This window comes from Oxyura jamaicensis (assembly GCF_011077185.1).
Source record: "Oxyura jamaicensis isolate SHBP4307 breed ruddy duck chromosome 6 unlocalized genomic scaffold, BPBGC_Ojam_1.0 oxy6_random_OJ106626, whole genome shotgun sequence".
Taxonomy (NCBI): Eukaryota; Metazoa; Chordata; class Aves; order Anseriformes; family Anatidae; genus Oxyura; species Oxyura jamaicensis.
The window spans coordinates 57,292-76,336 of NW_023304019.1; the positions used below are offsets into that span (position 1 = coordinate 57,292).

Consider the following 19,045-nt stretch of genomic DNA (forward strand, 5'->3'; position numbering starts at 1 on the left):
GAACAAATCTGCAAGCCCTTGGGACAGACGGGTCGATCCCCGTCCCGGGGGGGGGCTTCAGCCTCCGCTCCGGCTCTTCCAGGTGTGGTCAAGGCCTCCCAGGAGGGTCCCGGAGGCTCCGCGCCCACCAAGGATGGCTGCTGAGAAGCATGAGCCCTGCTTGTGGAGGCAGGCACGTTGTCCGGAGACCATTCCTACCGAATCCCTCTCTAATCCCTGCTTAAAGACCTCCAAAGCTGGAGGCAGCCTCCACGAGCCCCTGGGACAAGTTTCTTTTTTGGTTTTCCATGCTAGCTTTTCACATGGGCTCCATGGGATGGTTAGGGTTGGAAGGGGCCCTTCAAACCAATCCAGCTTATAGGCACGGACATCTGCCACAAGATGTGGTTGTCCAACCCGACCACGAGCCCTTCCAGTGCCAGGGGAGCCGAGCTGCGAGCCTGGAGATGGGAAACAAGGTCAGGGAGATTTATACCAACAGCCCTGGGCGGCTTCCAGACCCTGGTGGAAAAGGAGAAGGGAAAAAGTTGCTCTCCTTCTAGGAACCGCCGCTCCGGCCGAGAAAGCACGGTTTGGAGAGAGACGCCTGCGGCGAGCGCCTGCACCCAAAATGTTTTAGGGGGATGCTCGAAGGCTGCGACCCCGATGGAAACACGGGGCGGCGGGGATGGGGAGGAGCTGTGGGAGATACGGTGCCCATCCCAGGCCTGACACCAGGGTGATGGGCTCCGCACCAAGATGCACGGGGAGGTATTTATCCACAAACAGGTTAACAGGCTAATTTCCTAAATAAACACAAAAGAACCCAATACATCAACGCGATGAGCCAGGCTAGCTTCGCGCAGCCTCCCTGAGGATACGCCTTCTCCTTTATACGCGCCGACCGCATTATTCATTTTTAATCATCCTCCCGCTAAAGTGAAACTTACTGGTGTGTAAAACCCAAATCTGTGGCTTTTTTTTCCCTCGCCTTCAGGCCAGCCACTGAGCACTTCCCGTCCCCCCGGGGCCTCGCTCATCCTCACAGCCACTTATCGTTCTGGCACGGCCGCTGCCAGCTCGCCAGCGAGTCCCACAGAGCCGCCTCGCCGCTTCCAATCTTCCATCTCAACCTGGGAAAAATCAATTTTTCATTCGCACAGGGGCCAGAAAACAGCTTTTCTGCCCCCAATATGCAAGGAAACAGCGAGGAAAAGCCTTTTCAAGCCCGCGGTCTGTGCGATGCCCCCAGCTTTTGACTTTTGCAGTCTCTCCTTTTAATGGATGCAGTCTGGGGCTGCTCGTGCATGGCATTTATTTTTAGTTTTCCGAGCCCTGGCTCTGCAGAAGCATCTTAATTGCTATTCTTTCGCTGGAAAATGAAACACAGATGCGCTCGCCGTGCCGAGGTCCAACAGCCTCCCTGCGCGGCGCGGAAAGGAAAACACGGGAACCTCCAAGGGAGCTGCTGGGTCAGGGCCGCTTCTCCAACACTGAAATAAATAAAAATAAAAATAAGAATCGATTTGACAAAACTGAGGGGGACCCCCTGCCCCCATCGATGTGCGATGAAGGACCAAGTGAGAGGTCCGGCCCATGGATGATGCAGCTTTGCTGGTCAAAGCCCCTTTCCCCAGGCTACTTTATTTAAGGGGAGGTTCATGGTGGGGGGGAAGGAAGGGTCCTTGCTCCCTTTCTCCCCCTTAAGCGGAGAATTTATCAATTTATCTATTTTCTGACAGATCTTTTGTTTCTATGGAGGCACAGCTGGGTATGAACGGATGAAGACGGCGCGAGTGGAGCCTGAAGAAAGCAACTTTCCTTTACAGGAGAAGCGAAATGAAAAAAAGAGACCAAATTAAAGAAAACGGGAAAAATAATAAACACACGTTTACCTCCCGTGGCCAGGAAGGAGCACTTAGCCCCGCCAACAGTTATAACTTCATCATAACTCATTACAGGCAGGCGTCCTCCTTTTAATTACGCCTTTGGGACGGGAACAACGATACCAACAAATATTAATAACAAAAAGTACGGGAACAGCAGCTCAGCAAGGAGCAGCACACATGAGCAAGCAAATTCCCTAGCGCAGCAACATCTGCGTGTACCTATTTTCCCTGGCAGGGGCCGAGGGCTCGCTTGCTCTGCTCGTGAAGGAGGCTGCGGTCGCCTTTTCAAAGCACGGGGGCCCACCTCCGCCTCCCCCAGCCCCACAAAGGCCACGTTCAGCGACACAAATAGCTTTTTTTTTTTCTTTTTTCTTTTTTCCACGGGCGGAATTGGGGCGTTTTCCTCCAAGTTTCCATGCCCCACCCCGGCCCACGCGTGCATCCCGGGGAGGGCACACCTCGAAGCACAATTTCCCTCCCGTTTTTTTGCGCTCCTCGCCGGTGCCCTGGGTCAGCTCACCTTCCCAGCTGCCCAACATCTTTAGGGCTTTATTTCACCAGCAATGTTCCCACCCCCAGATAAATAGGGAACAAACACTCATTTTTTCACATCCACGCTCATTCATACCCCCCTCGGCCTTTTCCTTCCAGTCAATTGTTTCTGCTCGAAATCGCTTGTTCCGAAGGTGGGAAAGCAGAAAGAAGCCTTTGAGCCCCCCGGTGCAGGTGATGCAAATCTCCAGCCTTCATTACCCAGATTAAAGGGCTGGGGTTCCGAAGCAATTAAAAACCTGCCTAATTAAGCCCCTGCTCAGCCTCTCCGCTGGTTATTAGGCAGGGTTTTCGGGGGGGCAAAGGGGCAGGAGAAGGTGCAGCCGCCCAGCGCGTCCCCTTATTCCCTGTGAGCCCATTCCCATCGCTAAAAGATGAACAGAAACACCCAGCTGGGACAAAATATTTCTGCATTTAAAAAGAAAAAGGAAAACCAAAACACCCGGTGAAGTCAGAAATAAAACACCATCGAGGGAGCCTTTGGGGAAGTGGGGCTCTCACACTGCAGCAGGAACCATGCCAACGCTTTAAAAAAAAAATAAATAAATAAAACCTCTTGCTATTTTTAAATTATTTTTTTCCACCCTCTGCTTTTTAATTTCTGCTGTCTGCACCTCCTGCCGCTGGCAGCGGATGAAAGTGGCTGCTGGGGCAGAGGGAGTGTGTGCTGCTGCTCTGGTACCCCGCATCCGGCCCTGTCGTCCCGTCCCGTCCCGCTCCTGCCCTCCCCAGAGCCCTGCCTGCAGGGAAGGGGTGCCCGACTGAGCACCCTTTCTTCATTAACTCCGTTTTGCATCTAATCATCTAATTAAAAATAAATCTCGCAGCCTTGATGATGCCTGTAAGCATGCTCCAGATGTATTTTCCACCAAGCCGATGCTCAGAGGCAAGGCTCCCACTCACCCCCTGCCTTCTCACCGCCAAACCCCAGCCCCATCCACAGCGGAAAACCAGGAAGAACAAGCAAATCCACCCGAAAACTAAACACCCCCGGATGTGCAAGGACCGTGAGTCCCAACCCAGGCTGCAAAGGTTTGGGTCTGTGTGTACACCTAGCCATATATACCAGGGTACAAGGGCTTGGGTCCGTGCGTACACAAACCCATCCGTGGGTGTGTACATAAATACATATCGGTGTGTCTACAACCACACACACCCACGCCATGCTCACTATTAAGCACCTGTCCGACAGCTTTTTGTTTAATTTACAACACTTTTATTGCGTCGTGGAGAACCCCCTCAATTCTTCTCCTGCAGGTAGTAGCTTCGGGGCTATCCCCTCCCTCCCTCTCCCTATCATTTTTTATTTTATTTTATTTTATTTTTTGGGGGGGGAGGGGGAACAGTCTATTTTCCTGAAGGCAGCATCCCTCTCCGTCCCCCTACACCACGTCCCCGTGGCTCTGCGCCCGCCAGCGCCCGCGCAGCCTCCGCAGCGGCTCCTCGTCCTCCGGCCCCTCCAGCTCGGGGAAGCCCAGCCGGTCCAGCACCTCGTAGACACCGGCCACGGCCGCCACCTGGAAGCAGAGCAGAGAGGCTGAGGCGGTTTTGCCCCCTCCACCCGTCCTCCAGCCCCAGAAGGAGGACGGGGAGCAGCGGCCGCTGCGTCCCCGCGCGCGACCCCGAGCCGGGGGGAAGCATGGACCACCGCCTGCGTGGCACCGACCCCTCCCCGAGCTTCCCTCCAGCTGCTGCCTGGTTTTATAAGCTGCTTTATGGTTTGTTAGCTTTGGCACCCTTCCGGAAAAGAAGTTACAATGTCGCCTTGTTGATGGTTGGTTGTTTTTTTTTGGAAAAAGAACTGAAAATGCAAAGCTTGTGCTGGAGCACCGCGTGGAGCCAAAGGCTCCTTTGATGCGTGGTGGGGCGCACCTCCTCCCTGAAAACAGGGGCAGAGGAGGCAGGTTTAAGCCCAGGATGAGGAAAAGAGCGGAATTTCTTCCAGAACAATGCGGCTGGTGGGGATTTCTTGGATTTGAGGTCTTCCCCCTCCTCCAGCGAGGTGTGCCTTGAGGAGCGAGGCTGGGGTCAAGGAGCTGGAGCAAGAGGAGGGACAAGGAGCATCACAGTGCGTTTTGCACATCAAAACGTGATAAAAAATGAAATATGGGGTGCTTTGTAAGGTTGTCCCCATGCAAACATACAGGATACAACCTCCTGGACCTGGGCTAGGAGGAGGACCTGGCACCAGGAATATTTCCCAGCACAAATTAGGGGCAAGGCACAAGGCTCTCCCAGCTCGCCGAGGTGCAGCGTTTTCCTAAAACCCGATGTGTCTCCATCCAGGTAGGTTAATAAACAGCTTGTTTAGGACGCTGTGTTGCAACCAGAGCTTTCCCAGCCCTGGGAGTGCTCAGAGCTGGTGTTTCGGGCTGCGATGAGAGGTGACAGTGGGCTGGGTCCAGCACCCGTTGCACGTGCATGACGATGGCACGTGCAGAATCATGGCTGAGAACGGAGACACCTCCCCGTCACACCAAACTCTGGTCCGCACAAAAGCCCTACCTCGCGCATCCAGAGGCTGAAGGGCCGCTGCCAGGAGTCCTTCTTCTCCAGGTGCAGGTAGGCGTTGAAGAGGATCAGGTAGATGTAGCGCTCCAGGTACTGCAAGCTCCTCAGCCGCAGCAGCCGCCGCTCCTGCTCATCCTTGCCCGACCGCCCCTGGAAGCGCAAGGACGAAAAGAAGCTCAGCAGCCTAAGCTCTCATCGGGCTGTGGCTTCCAGCAACACGAAAAGCTTCCCCTTTTACCCCACAGCCCTCAAAAATAGAGGAGGCGTTCCTATGCCCGTGCCCAGCATCCTGCCCCTCTCCAGGCGGGAGCAGAGCAAACTGCTCCGGCTTACATTTAGTTTTGTTTTTTTTCCCCAACTTCACAGCCCTGTTCATGGCAGGACGGTGAGATCAGGTCTGCCCTGGGAAAAGACATCTCCTCTGCGTGTACACGCCAATATTTGGGGCGAGTGGATCCTGATGTGGCTTCTCTGAGCGTTTCTGACCCTGCTCGAAGCCCAGAAGGGGGAGATGGAGAGGACGCAACTGGGTTAAAGACCACGGCCAGCATCAGAGCAACGTGGCCCGGCAGAAATGACCAGTAAACCAAGGAACCTAACGAAGACTGTTATCCTTGTAGCGTTTATCCCAAGAAACGCTGCAGCAAACCCAGGGCAGCTCTGCAGCAGCCAGGCTGGGAGGAAGCAGGCAGCTCGCTGCTGTCGGCTCCTGCCGAGGAAACCTCCCCAAACAACACATCTTCCGGCAGCGGAAGGAATGCATCAACCTATTTTTTCCTCCTGGGTTGGGATGGGAAGGGCTAGGGAGGAATCCGAGCCGAGCACCGCACATTTTCCTTCCCTCCCGATCGTCCTAACCCTGCGGAGCATCCCCTGCAAGGCTCTGAAAGCTGCTCCCACCCGCCCGAGAGCGAAACAAAGAGCAGGATGCAACCCAAAGCCGTTCTGCAAAGCCCAGAAGGGGGTTTGGGGTGCCTGGAAGCACATCCACTTCTTCCAGCTTGCATCTGCCAGCCAGAGCAGAGATGTCCCCACGGAGCCGGCCCATCCCGGGCTCACTTTTGGGGGGGGGGGGGAAAAAGGAAAAAAAAAAAAAAAAGCAAGCACTTGCACATGCCCTCTTCAAGGTGGCGATAAAAGGCTCTTCCTACGGCGGGGGAGCAGGGCAGCGGATGGCTCCCTGCTTATCTCCCTTCCCCATCAGGCCGGGCTGGACGCAGCTGGCCGGGAAACAGGATGCGGCCCAGGAACACCCCTGCGCTGCTCCTCGCTGCCAAGCACCGGCGAGAGGGGCAGGGAGGTCGCGGGAACTGGCAGGCGTCTTCCGAAAAATAAATGCTGCTCATAAACGGGAGCAGCTCCGCGCCGGAGCCGGAGGAGCCAGCGGGGATGGGAGGAGAAGGGGACGGAGCGGCCCTGCCCTCTGCCGGCTGCGGCGCCGGGATGCACGGGGTGCCGGAGCACCACGACCCCGTCACCTTGGGGAAGGGACCCCAAAGGGTGAAAAAAGCCCCAGCACCTTAACTCCCTGCTTTCCCTTCAGCCCCCCTAAACCAGCTGTGGTGGGCGCCGAGAGCGCGCCGGAGCCGTCGGGCTGTGCTGGGTCATCCCACAGCGCTGGGGAAAGCCGGGGAGGAACCCAAAAGCCACCGCTGACGGAGCCCCAGCGCCCTTCTCGTGACAAATCCCACAGCTGCAGCCGGAGAATCTGCCCCGCTCCGGGATCCAGCCGTCCTCCCTGGGGTCCCCCAGATGGAAAGGGGCCCGGAGGTGCTGCTCACCTGCCGGTAGGTGCAGATGATGATTTCTCGGAGGTGGTAGTGCATGGGCGTCATGGTCTCGCTGACCGTGTCCAGGGCCATGTCCACCTCCTTCTTCATCCGGTGGCCGTCGGGCAGGAGCTGGACCACCTTCATCACGACCTCGAGTGGGGACAAAGCAAAAGGGGCTTCACCTGGAGCCCCCAACCCAACCTCCCCGTGCCCATGCTCACCTCCCGCCCCAGGGGGGGACCTACTCCCTCCAGGCAAGGAGGGCTGGCGCGTCCTGCAGGGCTCAGGGAACCCTACAGCGTGCGGCCAGGCCGGCCGCAGGACTCACCTCGAACTCCCCCTTGGTGTACTTGGCGTCGGGCACGCTCACGATCTCGTCCTCGCTGGCCTCGGGGACGCCCTGTGGCGGGGCAGGGAGGGACGGGGCGTTAGGTGCGCGCGGGCCCAGCCCCCCCAGCCCCCCTGCAGCCGGTACCCACAGCGCAGTGCCACAGCGCCAGGACGGCGATGACCATGGCCGTGGTGGTCCGGCCCCGGCCGCTGGCGCAGTTGAAGACGAAGGCTGCCCGCGAGTCCTCGGCCAGGGTGGTCTTCATCGCCTCCAGCAGCCGGTCAAAGTCCTGCCGAGGGCAAAGCCAGGATTTAGGGAGGGTGCTGCCCCCCCGCCCGCCCAGGCTGGGGGACGAGGTGACACGGCCGGTACCTGCTCCTTGGGAGCGCAGAAGTCGGGGATGGGGATGCGCCGGTAGGTCAGGCCCGGGCAGGTGCTCTTGTGCTGGTTGAAGATCTCCTGCGTGGTCAGGCAGCTCTTGAACATCTTCTTCTGCTTCTCCGCCTCCAGGTAGACCTCCAGCCACTGCTGCGACTTCAGCAGGTCGCCCTTCAGCGCGGACTCGAGCTTCTGCAGAGGACGGAGGGACCCTAGCCTTCACAACATCAGACCCGCTCCTCGTCCACCTCATCCCCTGATTTTATTTTTATTTTTTTTAATCCCCTCTCAACCACCCTGCAGCCAACGCAGACCCACATGCCAGGTCCTGGCCACCACTTCTGCCCAGGGACCGTGGGCACCGCAATCCTCCTGGACCCTGCAGAGCTCCTCCAGGGTGAGGAGCTCTGCCCCCTGCCCCCTGCCCCAAAAAAAAGCCCCCAAAAAGCCCCAAAAAAGGAGCTGTGAGGGCTGAGGGACTAACAAAGCCCGGTTTCCCTGTGCACATCCCTCATGAGGGCTCCGCAGAGGGGGAGATGCCTTTCCCTCAGCGGGAACACGACCTACGCCTCTGTCCCACATCCAGCTATTTATCTGCAAAAAAAAAGCTCGCAAGAATGGAAAACGAGGTCAAATTTAGCTCAAATGGGCCAGAGGGCAAAGTTTAGAAGCGCAAAGAAGAGGAAAGGCATGACAGAGACAAGGAGAAGATCAGCAGCACCGGCCAGGATCGGTGCTGGGGAGCATCCTCCATGCTCCCCCTGGTGCAACCCTTGTCCATCGTCCCTCCTGCCCGAGGCGGGATGAGGCACCCCAAAACCCCAGGCTCACCTCCAGCTGCTCGGGCGTGGAGGCGGGCACGGGGACGAGCTCGTCGAGGCTCCCCGGCTCCCTGAGCGTGTAGACCTGCTCGTTGCCCTCCAGCACCACCTCCTCCCGCAGGTTGACCCACAAGATGCGCGAGTGCTTCCTCTTGGCGTCCGTCAGGTACCGCAGGACGCTCCCGAGGGTCTAGGGCGAGGGGTGGCCGAGGTGAGGGGACGGCACCCGGAGGGGTGGCCCTGCCCCGTGCGGGGTGCGTGCCCCTCACCTTGGAGCTGGGCTGCGCCGTCCCGTAGACGGGCATCTTGGGCACCCGTCGGAAGTTGGCCACGCTCATCTCCTTGATGGTGCTCAGCACGTCCGGGCAGAAGCGCTCGTCCGCCACCTGCAGCGGGACGGACAGGGCTGGGCGTCCCATCCTCACCTGGGGACCTGGAGACCCCCAAAACTCCCCCCCTGCCCTGCCACGGAGCAACCCTGCTCCTCCCACCCCGCCAAACCAATCCGAGGTCGGGCACCAGGACGGGTACTCACCAGCACCCGCGCACCCTTGGCCAGGAGGTCCCCTGGGACGGCGAGCTCGGAGGAGCCGATGTCCGCCTGCAGCCGGTACAGCTCGGGGTGCCGGCACATCCACCTGCTGAAGCTGAGGGCAAAGCCCAGGGGGTACTGCCGGCGGGGGGCCGGGGGGGCGCGCCGTCAGCCTGGGCTCGCTCCCCCTGCCCGGCACCTCTCCGCCTCCGTGCGCTTCCAAAACCCCCCGGCCGCGGCAGCTCGGAGGTGGCCCCGCCACCCGGCGACGAAGGCGGGGGGGCCCTTACCTGCTCGTGAAGGTAGTAGTTGAAAGCAAGCAGGTAGAAATAGCGCTCGAGGCTCTGCTGGACCCTCTGGAGGAAGCGTTCTTTGGTGCTGCCCCCCTGGAAGCAAGTGCGGGTGGCACTCGTCACGGCCAGCACGGAGCTGGGGCAGGAGCCCCTTCTCCTGGAGCACGCAGGGCAGGAGAGCACCACGAGCTGGCACGGAAGAGCAGCAGGCAAGCTGGCCCAAGGCATTTTAAAACAGTCATTTTGGGGGAGAAGGAGACAGAAATCCCACTGGAATCCCTGAGAAGGTTTCATGGTGGTTTTGTTGTGTTTTTTCTTTTTTTTTTTTGCGTGTTTACACTAACTTCACCAAGTTGTTTGCTTGGAAAGAAACTGCTTCCAAAGGAGGAGAGGGGTGAAAAACCTACAGAACCCTATCTGGAATAGTTTTTGCTGCTTTTTTTTGTTTAGTTTTGAAATGAAACATTTCAAGTTTTTCCACACCGAGTGATGCTTAGAGCCATAAATTTGCATTTCGGATCAAACAAAGCCTTCCCCTTCACCCAGGGACGCGCCGGGAGCGGGTCCAACAGGACACGAGCTGCCTGCCTGTCCCGGGGAGACAATGTCCAGATGCTGACAGAGAGCAAAACCCAAAAGGAGGGGGGCTGATCCACGCAAGGTGCTCACACCACCCCAGACACCCCTACGGCCGAGATGCTCGGGCTGCTGGGTTTCCCCAGGGGCTGCTGGGTGTCCTGCTGGGGACGCAAGCTGGGAACCCGGGGACTTTCTGCAACTGGGAAACCACCCGACCTCGACCTCAGGGGCCACGTACACCCAGTCCTCCTTCCCTGCAAGCAAAACCCCATCCCAGACACGATGGGAAGCCTGCAATTCAGGAGGCGCACCGCTGGAGATCCTCCCCTGCTGCCCGGGTGGAGCCGGTTACGTCGCCGAGGCAGCGGCATAGATTCACGAGTCTTTATCGACGCGGTTTCTGCAAGATGAAGCCATCCCGCTGCCATCTATCAGGAGGCAGAGCAGCACGTTTGCTCTGGGAACTCCAGACAAAGCCCAGGAGGACGGAGCCGTGCCAGGGTTGGACCGGGGAGAGCAGGGTACCGCCAGGATGCGGCCGAGCATCCCACCCCAGCCCCTGCATCGCGCCTACCGCCGCGCCGGGACCTAAATCTCCACTTTTTCCACCCAGCTCGGGGCAGTTCTTCGTGGGATAAATCCTCCGTGCCTTTCCTCTCTGCCTCTCCTCCCCACACACACCCCCCGGCACATTTTCCTGGCCCCTGGCCATTGTTTAAACGTGCTCTCGCTACGTGCAGACTTCAAATAAACACTCCTCTCGGCTAATTTACGGCAGTCCGCGGCCATTCGTTTTCCGCCGTCTAGGAGGACAAGGAGCAGCCCTCCCCGGTGCGAGGAGAGGGTCACCCGGGGCACCTTTCACCCCCGGAGCACCCAGCCTGGGCACCCACGGGTGCCCCCATGGCTGCACCCACACCTGGCCCCGCGGCCGAGCGGACACAGCTTCGTGCCATCGCCTGGAGCGGCCCCAAACGGACCCGAATCCACCCTAAAAAAGGAACCGATAGGGGGAAATTTGGGTTTTCCGGCTCTAGCAGCTCATTCATCACCCTGATGGAAAAATTCGCCTCCAAAAAGGCTGGAAGGGAAGTTAAAAGATGAGCCAGGTGCACCTGGGGTCTGCGCCGCCTCTGCCGGCCAAGAGCGAGATGCTGGACATCAACCTGCCGCTTCTCCAGTTTCGGAGACGACAAAATAATACTTTATAATATTTTTTGGCCCAAAGGCATCTTCCAGAGGCAATGGTAATGCCCAAAAAGAGCAGATTTCCCCAACTTTACAGCCCTCAACCCCCCCAAAAAAAAAACAAAACGCAACGCACCCCAACCTCCCAGGTTCGCGTGTCCCTGGGACGCTTCCAGGGCGCAGGAAGTCTCAGATTTCCACAATTTACATTCTTCCCATCCGCTCACAGAAACATTTCTGTAAATTACTGCTGCCAAGCGGCCGAGCCATCCTCTAATTAACGGCTCGCTAACGAGGGCCCCCAGCCGACACCCCAGGGCTCGGCGTGGCGCAGTGTTGAGCATGGGGGATGTTGCTCCTCACCCCCCCAAAGCCACGCGGGCGGTGGTACCTGGGTCTGGCGGTCTTCCCCAATCCCATCCAGCTTCTTCTTGGCCTCGTGGATGGCTTCCTTCATGTCGTGCATCTCTGAGCAGAAGGCAATGGCAGTGTCCACCTTGCATGGGGGAGAGTTGGTCAACGGAGCCCTCCTTGCCCACCCCGAGCTCTCCGGGGGCCGTGCAGCTCCCCGCTTACCTCCTCCACCATCTGCTGCCCTTTGGGGACCACCTCGATGAAGCTCTGGATCACCCGAAACCTGGCCCTCGGCGACGTTTTGGCCGGCGGCTGAGGGCTGCCCGCGGGGACGGGAGGGAAAATTAAAGAAAGGGGGGCATCAAACCCACGCCCACCAGGGTCACCCCATGGCCCCGGGGACGGTCCCTGCTTACTCGGGCTTCTGCGTGGCTCCCCGGTGGTGGAGGAGGACGAGGGTGCCCATGGCCATGGCCAGGTTGGTCCTGCCCACGCCGGTCTGGCAGCTGAAGAGCAGCGCCGGGGGGGGTCTGCCAGGGTCCCGCAGCAGGAGGCCGGGGCTCTCCTAGGAGGAAAGGAGGAGGAGAGGGATGGTGCGGGCCCACGGGCGGTGGTGTAACGACGGCAACAACGAGCATGGAGCTACCATGAGCACCCCCAGCACCCTGCCTGCAAACCCCACCACCCCAAATCCCCACGGGGCCGGCGCTTTCCCTCGTCTCACCCTGAGGAAGCGGATGAAGGCATCGAAGTGCTCCTCCAGCGGGGCGCCGTCGGCGGGCAGGGGCAGGCGGTGGTAGCGGTAGGTGGGCAGGAGGAAGACGGGCCGGCGGTACACCTCCTCCGTCACCTGGACGTCCTCCTCGCCCTGCACCCGCACGGCGCGCGGCTCGTCCCGCAACCGCTCAATGTCGTCGTAGACGTAGTAGACCCCCTCGCTCAGCTGCGCGAAGTCGTGGATCTGGAGGAGACGGGGATCGCCGTCAGCACCCATGGGTGGCCGACCACCTCCAACCCCCCCTTGTGGGATGCCCAAAGGGGGCCATCTCCATCTCAGCTCCTCAGGTCTTTGCTCTGCTGGACACCAAACTACGTGGAGATGAACGTCAGAGGGTGGTGACCCTTGCCACGGCCCCACCGGCATCACCTCTTTGCGGATGGTGAGCTCCAGGTCCTCCACGCGCAGCCCTCGGCGCAGGCCGCAGAGGTTCTCGTGGAGGCTCTCCTTGCCCCGCGGCGTGTAGGCCACGAAGTCGCCCTCCACCCGCAGGAAGAGCACGGGCTCCTCGCGGACGCAGAAGAAGACACACTCCTGGAAAGACAGCCACGGATGAGGCGTGCTGGGGATGGCACTGCTTACATTAAGACGAGGCTTCCCAAAAACCTTCCCTTCCCAAAGCCTTCCCTCCTCCATGGCCAGCAGCCCTGGAGCGCGTAGGCTGCTGTCCCCAAAGATCTCCCGTTGCTTCTCCATGACCCTACTTTTTCCATGACCCTACTTTTCCGGGACCCTGCTGAAATAAAAGCAGGAACGCTCCGATTTTGAGCCACACCAACCTTGTGGCCCTCTCTCTGCAGCTTCTGCAGAACCAGCCTGAAGCCGCTGAGGCTGGGCTGCCCCATGCCAAACACCGCGTAGCCGCCCTTGGCTTGCCGGAAATTCGGGGCGCCGCAGCTGCCGGTGGTGTTCAAGGCATCCAGCTTGCCGTGCACGTCTCTGACCATGAAATATTTCCCCTGCGGGGTAAGAAAGAGATGGAGCCGGATCCGAGCGCCGGCGGCGGGCGGGGGGCCAGGCGCGGCGATGCCCACCTGCACCAGGTAGTGCTCCGGCGCGGCCTCGGAGATGCGCCCCACCGTGTAGTTGGCCTTCAGCAGCTCGTCGTGGATCTGGAACTCCTCCCTGCAGTTGTACCTGGAGAAAACACACGGCATAGTCACGAAAAAATAAAAATTATTTTTTAAAAAAAGGCGATTTTTTTCGCTGGAGCGGGACGGGAGCGTGCAATAGGGCCACCCAACACGAGGGGGACACCAAACCAGACGGAGGGCGATGCCCGAAGGTCTTGCGCGCGGCCGCCCCGACTCACGTGATGACCACGGGCGCCACTTTGTTGGTGATGATGGATTTGGCCTTGCTGTTGTGCAGCCCGAGGGCCTGGAAGGAGTGGATGCTCAGCGAGCGCTGGTCCTCCATGGTCCCGATGCCGTGCACGCTCTCGAAGGCGGAGGCCGGGCCGGTCTGCTGCGCCGCGCTGGCGGTCGTACCCATCATCCGCAGGCGGCTGCACGGGGAAAACAAGCAGGGGGGAGGTGAGAGGGATTTTTTCGGCCGCCCGGCGCGGCGAGGAGAGGCCCATTTCCGAAGAAACACGAACCCAGCCCTTCCCGTGCTCTCCGGTTTCCTTCCCGCGCTCCTTACGGGCTTTCTCCCCCCTCGTCCTCCGCCGGGCAGGGTCCGGCCCCGGTGCAGCCCGATTCCCAGCGCCGCGGCCCCTCCGCCATCGGGGCTCGGTTTGCGGGAGCGGAGGGGGAAGGAGAAAGCCGGGATCCGGTCCCCAAAATCTGATGAGTCAGCAGATGGCACTGCAGAGTGACCCGGCGGCTTCCCGTCCCCGCAGGACAGCCATGAGCCCCGCCAGCAACGTGGAAAAGGCTCGGAGAGCCGGGAAATCTAGCTGGGCGTTTCGGGTCGCCCCAATTTCCTCCCGGGCTCCCCCGCAGGCGTGCGGGCAACGCCGGGGCGTGCGTGCTCACGGGGGCGTGTGCATGCACCAGGGCGGGCGTGCGGACGCGGGCACGCTTGCACACACGTGCAAGCTTCATGCGTGCACACGCGTGTGCTTGCAGAGGAGGGAGCGGGGCGGGAGAGCGGAGCCCGCTCGTCCCCAAAGGCAGGGGACAGCCAGGAGCATCCCGCCACGCTCGGCCACCCCGGGACAAAGCGCCGACTGTCCTTGCCGGGAAGAGCAGGGGAGGAAAAAAAAAAAAAAAGAAAAAAAAAAAAAAGGCGCTTTTCGTGCTTTTAGAGCAAACGCTCGGGCTTGCACAGGGCTCGCCTGGCCGGGCACAGCACGTGCTGGAAGCCTGCGGATGCTCCGCAGCCTGTCCAGCAGGTTTGCAAGAGGCTGGATCTTCGCCGCCGTGCAGAGAGCCACCCTACGTCCCCTAAATCCCAAAAAATCGATCCAAAAAAAAATCCCGTTTGCAAGCCCTGGTGGAAAAAAAAAAAAAAAAAAGAGTGGTGTTCCCACTCACCGGCGGGCATTTCCCAACCCCGTAGCGGCCCCGAAAGCCCTCCGCCGCCTCGTCGGCCCCCGAACTACCCGCGGGCAGACCGCGAGGCCGGGTCGGTCCCCCCGCGGGGAGCTGGCGGGGGCCCAAAGGCGGCGCTCACAATGGCCTAAATATAGCGGGGGGGGCCCCCAGCTGCAGGATGCATCTGCCGCGGCCGGGAGGAAGCCTGCACTTGCCCGGCCACCTCATTGTCAGCGGGACGAGTGGGGACAAATAAATCACCACCCGCATTTCCCCCCCCCCCCCCAGCCAGTGGGGCATTTGGGTTTATTCCGCGCTGGATTTGGGGTTTCTTTTTGCCCTGGTTATAGGGGCGACGGTGCCACCGTTGCTTTTTCTCCTCTGTCCTCTCCGCCCTCGTGCCCTGCCAACGCGACGCGGCCTCTCCCTGGGAGAAAGCCCCAAATTACACCCTGCCCACGCCAGCCAGTGATTAGCAGCTTCCTAAATTAGGACAGGCGATGCCCTTCGCCCAGGGCACTGCACGGGGCTGGCTCCGGGGGGGTAAAAGCGGCGGCCAGCCAGCGCTGCCCCGGCTTTGTGCACAAGGGGGGGGCGCAGCCCGGATGGTCCCCAAAAGATGGGGATTTGGGCCAAAAACGGGCAGTTTGTGGTGTTCCCCGCTGGTGCGCCGGCAGGAAGCGCGGCGGCCGCCGGATGGAGCGGGGAGCACGCGGCACCGCCGAGCCGGCAGGGAGGAAGTGATGGAGCCCGGCGCTGCCCGTGCTCTCTCACCCCTCTTTTCCCAAAATGAAGAATATTCAGCGAAAAAAAAAGCAAAAAAAAAAAAGCAAACAAACAGGCAGCACATCCTCTTTGCGGCGGGGAGGGAGCCGCGGTGCTGAGCTTGCGCTTCTTGTTTTCGGGCAGCGGTGAGAAGGGCACGCTGGCGGCGTGCTGGAGCGCACCGAGTGGCTTGAGAAATACACAAATCATTAAACAGAATTCGTTTGAAAGTTGAAAAGGGGAAGGAAGCGTGGCCTGCCCACCTCTCCGGTTGCAAATTCAGCTTTTAGCCTGGAGAAAACAAGTTGGGGAAATAATCCTCCCCACCTGGATGCAAGCAGAGGCACCAAAAGTCATCCCGGAGCTTTCTCCCAAACCCAGCCCGTGTCAGGGGGGTGCAGGACGGGGCCGGTGGGAGCGGGGCTTCTCTCACTGTGCCGGAAGGAAGCTGCCAGTTTGAGCGAAAAGAAAGCTAAGAAGGAAAGGTGAGAAATAACACACCGTGCCGCGCTTGCCCCTGGAGCTGCGAGCGAGCCGCTCGACCCCAAAAAGCCCCAAAATCGACCCTAAAGCGCTTGGCAACGGGGAGCAAGGGGGTGACGCCCTGGGGCTCTCCTCTGGAGGGAATTTTGGCTTTTCCTCCCCAAAAATGAGGTTCCAACAGGCTGCGGCTCGACGGCAAGATGCCAGGCAGGGCTTCTGGGGCTCCCGCTGCTCCCTGCACACGTGCCGGGCGCCTTCGGGAAGCCACCTCTGCGCTGGCTCCTACTCCCCAGCCTCGATTTCCATCCTCGTTATAAATTTTAACGAGCTGGCACAGATGGCCAAGGCCAGATCTCAACCAGCAGAAGTTTCCTAGAAAGCCCAGGAGGGTTTCTCTGCCCCCCAACTCCGCCCCACAGCGCCCCAAAACCTCGCCCTGCGCCCCAGGGGACCCCCGGCGCTGCGATAACCCCATGGGGACGTTTGCCCGTGCCCCTCGGCACGTCTGCTCCGGCAGGAAATAATTCGCTGGGAAAAAAAAAAAAAAAGCAGCTCGGAGAGGGGGCTCCCCATCACCGCGCCCTGCTCGGTGGGAAACGGGGCGCTGGTCCTGGCTTTGGGATGGCGAGAAGGGCGAAAGAAAGAAAAAGGGACGGGGAGGTGGGTTCGCTTCCCAACCCAACCCCGGTGCCGCCAGCAGAGCCGGACGGCGTCTGGGCGCCTGGGGAAGGAATCTGGGGGGGGGTCCGGGGGGGATTTTCTGCAAAACCCTCAGGGAGCGGGTAAGATGGGCTCGGGGATGGGGCAAGGCAGGGTTATGGGGCAGAATTAACGATGTGTGTCCCCCATACACACCCCTTCGGGGTCGAGCATCCCCTAAACACCCCCATATGGGATTGAGTGTCCCCTAAACACCCCTATGCGGGGTCAAGCATCCCCCAAACACCCCCTTAGGGGATGAGCATTCCCCCGAACACCCCCATATGGGGTCGAGCATCCCCCCAAGCACCCCCACAGGGGCTCGAGCATCCCCCCAAGCACCCCTCTATGGGGTCGAGCCTCCCCCCAAGCACCCCAACAGGGGCTCAGAGCATCCCCCACGGGGCGAGCCCCCCCGTTTGCCGCACCCCCCTTACCCCACACACCGCAGCCCCCCGGACCCCCCCACCCCACCCCATCCCCCCGGGGCCGGTACCTGGCTGCGACCCCGACTCAGCTCCTCGGGGGGCTGCTCCGGGCCGGCCCCATAATAAGGGGCAGCGGGGCCCGGGCTGGAGGCGCAGCCCCACGGCCGCCCCCCACCCCCGTCCGTCTGTCCGGCCGGGTGTCCGCCTGTCCGGCCGCCCGTCCGTCTGTCCGTCCGTCGGCGGGCGGGGAGGGCCGGCCGGGGCGGGTTTCAGCAGCCCCGGCGCTGCCAATGACCGGCGGCGGCCGCCGCGCTCCGCCCGAGCCCCGCGGAGGAACCGCCCCGGGGCAGGGACCCCCCCCCCTCGGGACCCCTCCCCACGCCGGGCAGAGCCCCCCGCGGGGCCGTGGGAAGGGGCACGGGGAAGGGAGGGATCCAGCGGGGGTGGCCGGGGACCGGCACTTTGCAGCCACTTGGGGATCCCCCTACATATTGCGGCCCCTTGGGGACCCCCCCCCCCCCGCACATTGTAGACCTCTGGGGACCCCCCGGCACCTTGAAGTCCCTTGGGGACACCCCGGTATACTGCAGCCCCTTGGGGACCCCACCACACACACACCCTACAGTCCCTTAGGGATCCCCCCACGTATTGCAGCCCCCTGGGGACCCCCTGGCACCTTGCAGCCCCTTGGGGGACCCCTAGCACCGTAAAGCACCTTGGGGACCCCCTGGCACCTCGCAAACCCTTGGGGACCCCCTGGCACTGTAAAGCCCCTTGGAGGCCCCGCTGCACTTCGCATCCCCTTGGGGACCCCCTAGCACCTTGCAGCCCCCTGGGGACCCCCTGGCACCATAAAGCCCCTTGGGGACCCCCTGGCACCTTGCAACCCCTTGGGGACCCCTCGGCACCGTAAAGCCCCCTGGGGACCCCCTGGCACCTCGCAGCACCTTGGGGACCCCCTGGCACCATAAAGCCCCCTGGGGACCCCCCGGCACCGTAAAGCCCCCTGGGGACCCCCGGGCACCTCGCAGCCCCCTGAGGATCCCCCTATACATTCCAGCCCCCAGGGACCCCCGGCAGCCAGCAGTCCCCAGCCCTGTGGGGACAGGCACACACGCAGCCCTATAACCCCGCAGCGCAGGCAGGACGCCGGCATGGCCTCCCCCGGAGACCCGAAACGCCCCGGCACTGCCGCCTCGCTCGCACTTGAGGCCACGTAAATATTTACAGAAGCCCGGCAGGCCGAGGGGAAGGAGAGAAGGAGCCTTAACACGTTCGGGTGGCACCGGGAAGGAGGGCGAGGAATGTAAACGGAGCCCGGAGGCAGCCCGAAAATGGTAAAGGCCAGGACGCGACGTGGCGCGGGCATCCCACCGCCACCGCGCCCGTCGGGGCCGAAAAGCTCGACCCCGGTGCGGGCGTTTCGTGCGCAGCACGTGGAGTTTTGTTTCTCCCCTGCAGACAGCTCCGTTTTTTTCGAGGAGCAATTCACCACCGGGCAAATAAATGGGAAAAAAAAACCGCCCTCGTCGGGTGCGGGATGCTGCGGGGTACCCACATCCCTCCGCCCCGCGCCAAAAACCCTGCAGGCAGCGGCGTCGTAGAACCAAGATCTTTATTGACCTCGCTGTAACAGCAACCACCAGTGAGAGCTCTTCTCCTCCCCAACACCTCTTTCAAGAGACAGGAAAACCAAAAAAAAAAACAAAAAACCCCACCGACAACCCTGAACAGCGGAGAAGCCGCCCCGAGAGGCCGGGCGCTCCTCGCTCTTCAGCCAGGATCCCGTTTAAGAAACCAAACAAAAACAAAACGAAAAGGACAAAGAGAAAGGTAACTCGGTAGAAAGTTGTAGAAACTCGGTAGAAAGCCGTAGAAACGTCGTAGAAAGTCGTAGAAAGTCAGGATGTCCCTTGGCTTATCGGTTTTTTTCCGGCTCGGGGAGCAGCGGTCCCGCGCCGCGCGGCTGACGGCCATCGCCCTCCCCGCTCCGCGACGCGTCGCCCCCGCCCCGAGGATGCGAGGGACCCCCTCGGATCGTCATTTTCAGGAAAAAAAAAAAATATATATCTCTCTCTCTATATAACATATATATATCTGTGCGCGTGTCGCAAGCACCCACCCGCACGCCGATCCGCACCTCCACTCACGCAGCACCCCGATGCCAGCACCTGGCAAAGAAAATCCCCCCCAGATCCCAAATCCCCCCCTCCCGGCACGAAATCCGGCCCGA

At 60.8% G+C, this 19,045-nt stretch overlaps 1 protein-coding gene across 4 annotated transcripts; it reads right to left on the bottom strand.

Annotated features, from left to right (window-relative positions):
* Nucleotides 1-3,613: 3,613 nt before the first annotated feature.
* Nucleotides 3,614-17,066, bottom strand: LOC118157516 (paladin). 4 transcript variants are annotated; one of them, XM_035311887.1, is made up of 19 exons: nucleotides 16,881-17,066; nucleotides 13,270-13,464; nucleotides 12,992-13,094; nucleotides 12,737-12,916; nucleotides 12,327-12,491; nucleotides 11,904-12,140; nucleotides 11,596-11,744; nucleotides 11,402-11,498; nucleotides 11,217-11,321; nucleotides 9,056-9,151; nucleotides 8,769-8,903; nucleotides 8,503-8,619; nucleotides 8,244-8,423; nucleotides 7,407-7,604; nucleotides 7,183-7,323; nucleotides 7,032-7,103; nucleotides 6,713-6,853; nucleotides 4,926-5,081; nucleotides 3,614-3,937 (listed from the first exon to the last, which is right to left on the bottom strand). In XM_035311887.1, exons 2-19 carry the CDS (start codon nucleotides 13,452-13,454, stop codon nucleotides 3,803-3,805), a joined length of 2,592 nt encoding a protein of 863 aa, XP_035167778.1. In that variant the 5' UTR covers nucleotides 13,455-13,464; nucleotides 16,881-17,066; the 3' UTR covers nucleotides 3,614-3,802. The 4 variants fall into 4 exon arrangements, with proteins under 4 accessions (XP_035167778.1, XP_035167777.1, XP_035167779.1 ...); XM_035311886.1 differs by lacking the exon at nucleotides 16,881-17,066 and adding an exon at nucleotides 13,602-13,907; XM_035311888.1 differs by lacking the exon at nucleotides 16,881-17,066 and adding an exon at nucleotides 13,558-13,837.
* Nucleotides 17,067-19,045: the final 1,979 nt, after the last annotated feature.

Excerpts from the sequence above, each read along its gene's own strand:
- LOC118157516 (XM_035311886.1), bottom strand. The coding sequence starts at position 13,684 with ATGGCGGAGGGGCCGCGGCGCTGGGAATCGGGCTGCACCGGGGCCGGA. Across the intron at positions 11,745-11,903 it reads CCTTCATCCGCTTCCTCAGG|GAGAGCCCCGGCCTCCTGCT; the intron begins GTGAGACGAGGG and ends CTTTCCTCCTAG. Across the intron at positions 3,938-4,925 it reads TCAGCCTCTGGATGCGCGAG|GTGGCGGCCGTGGCCGGTGT; the intron begins GTAGGGCTTTTG and ends CTCTGCTTCCAG.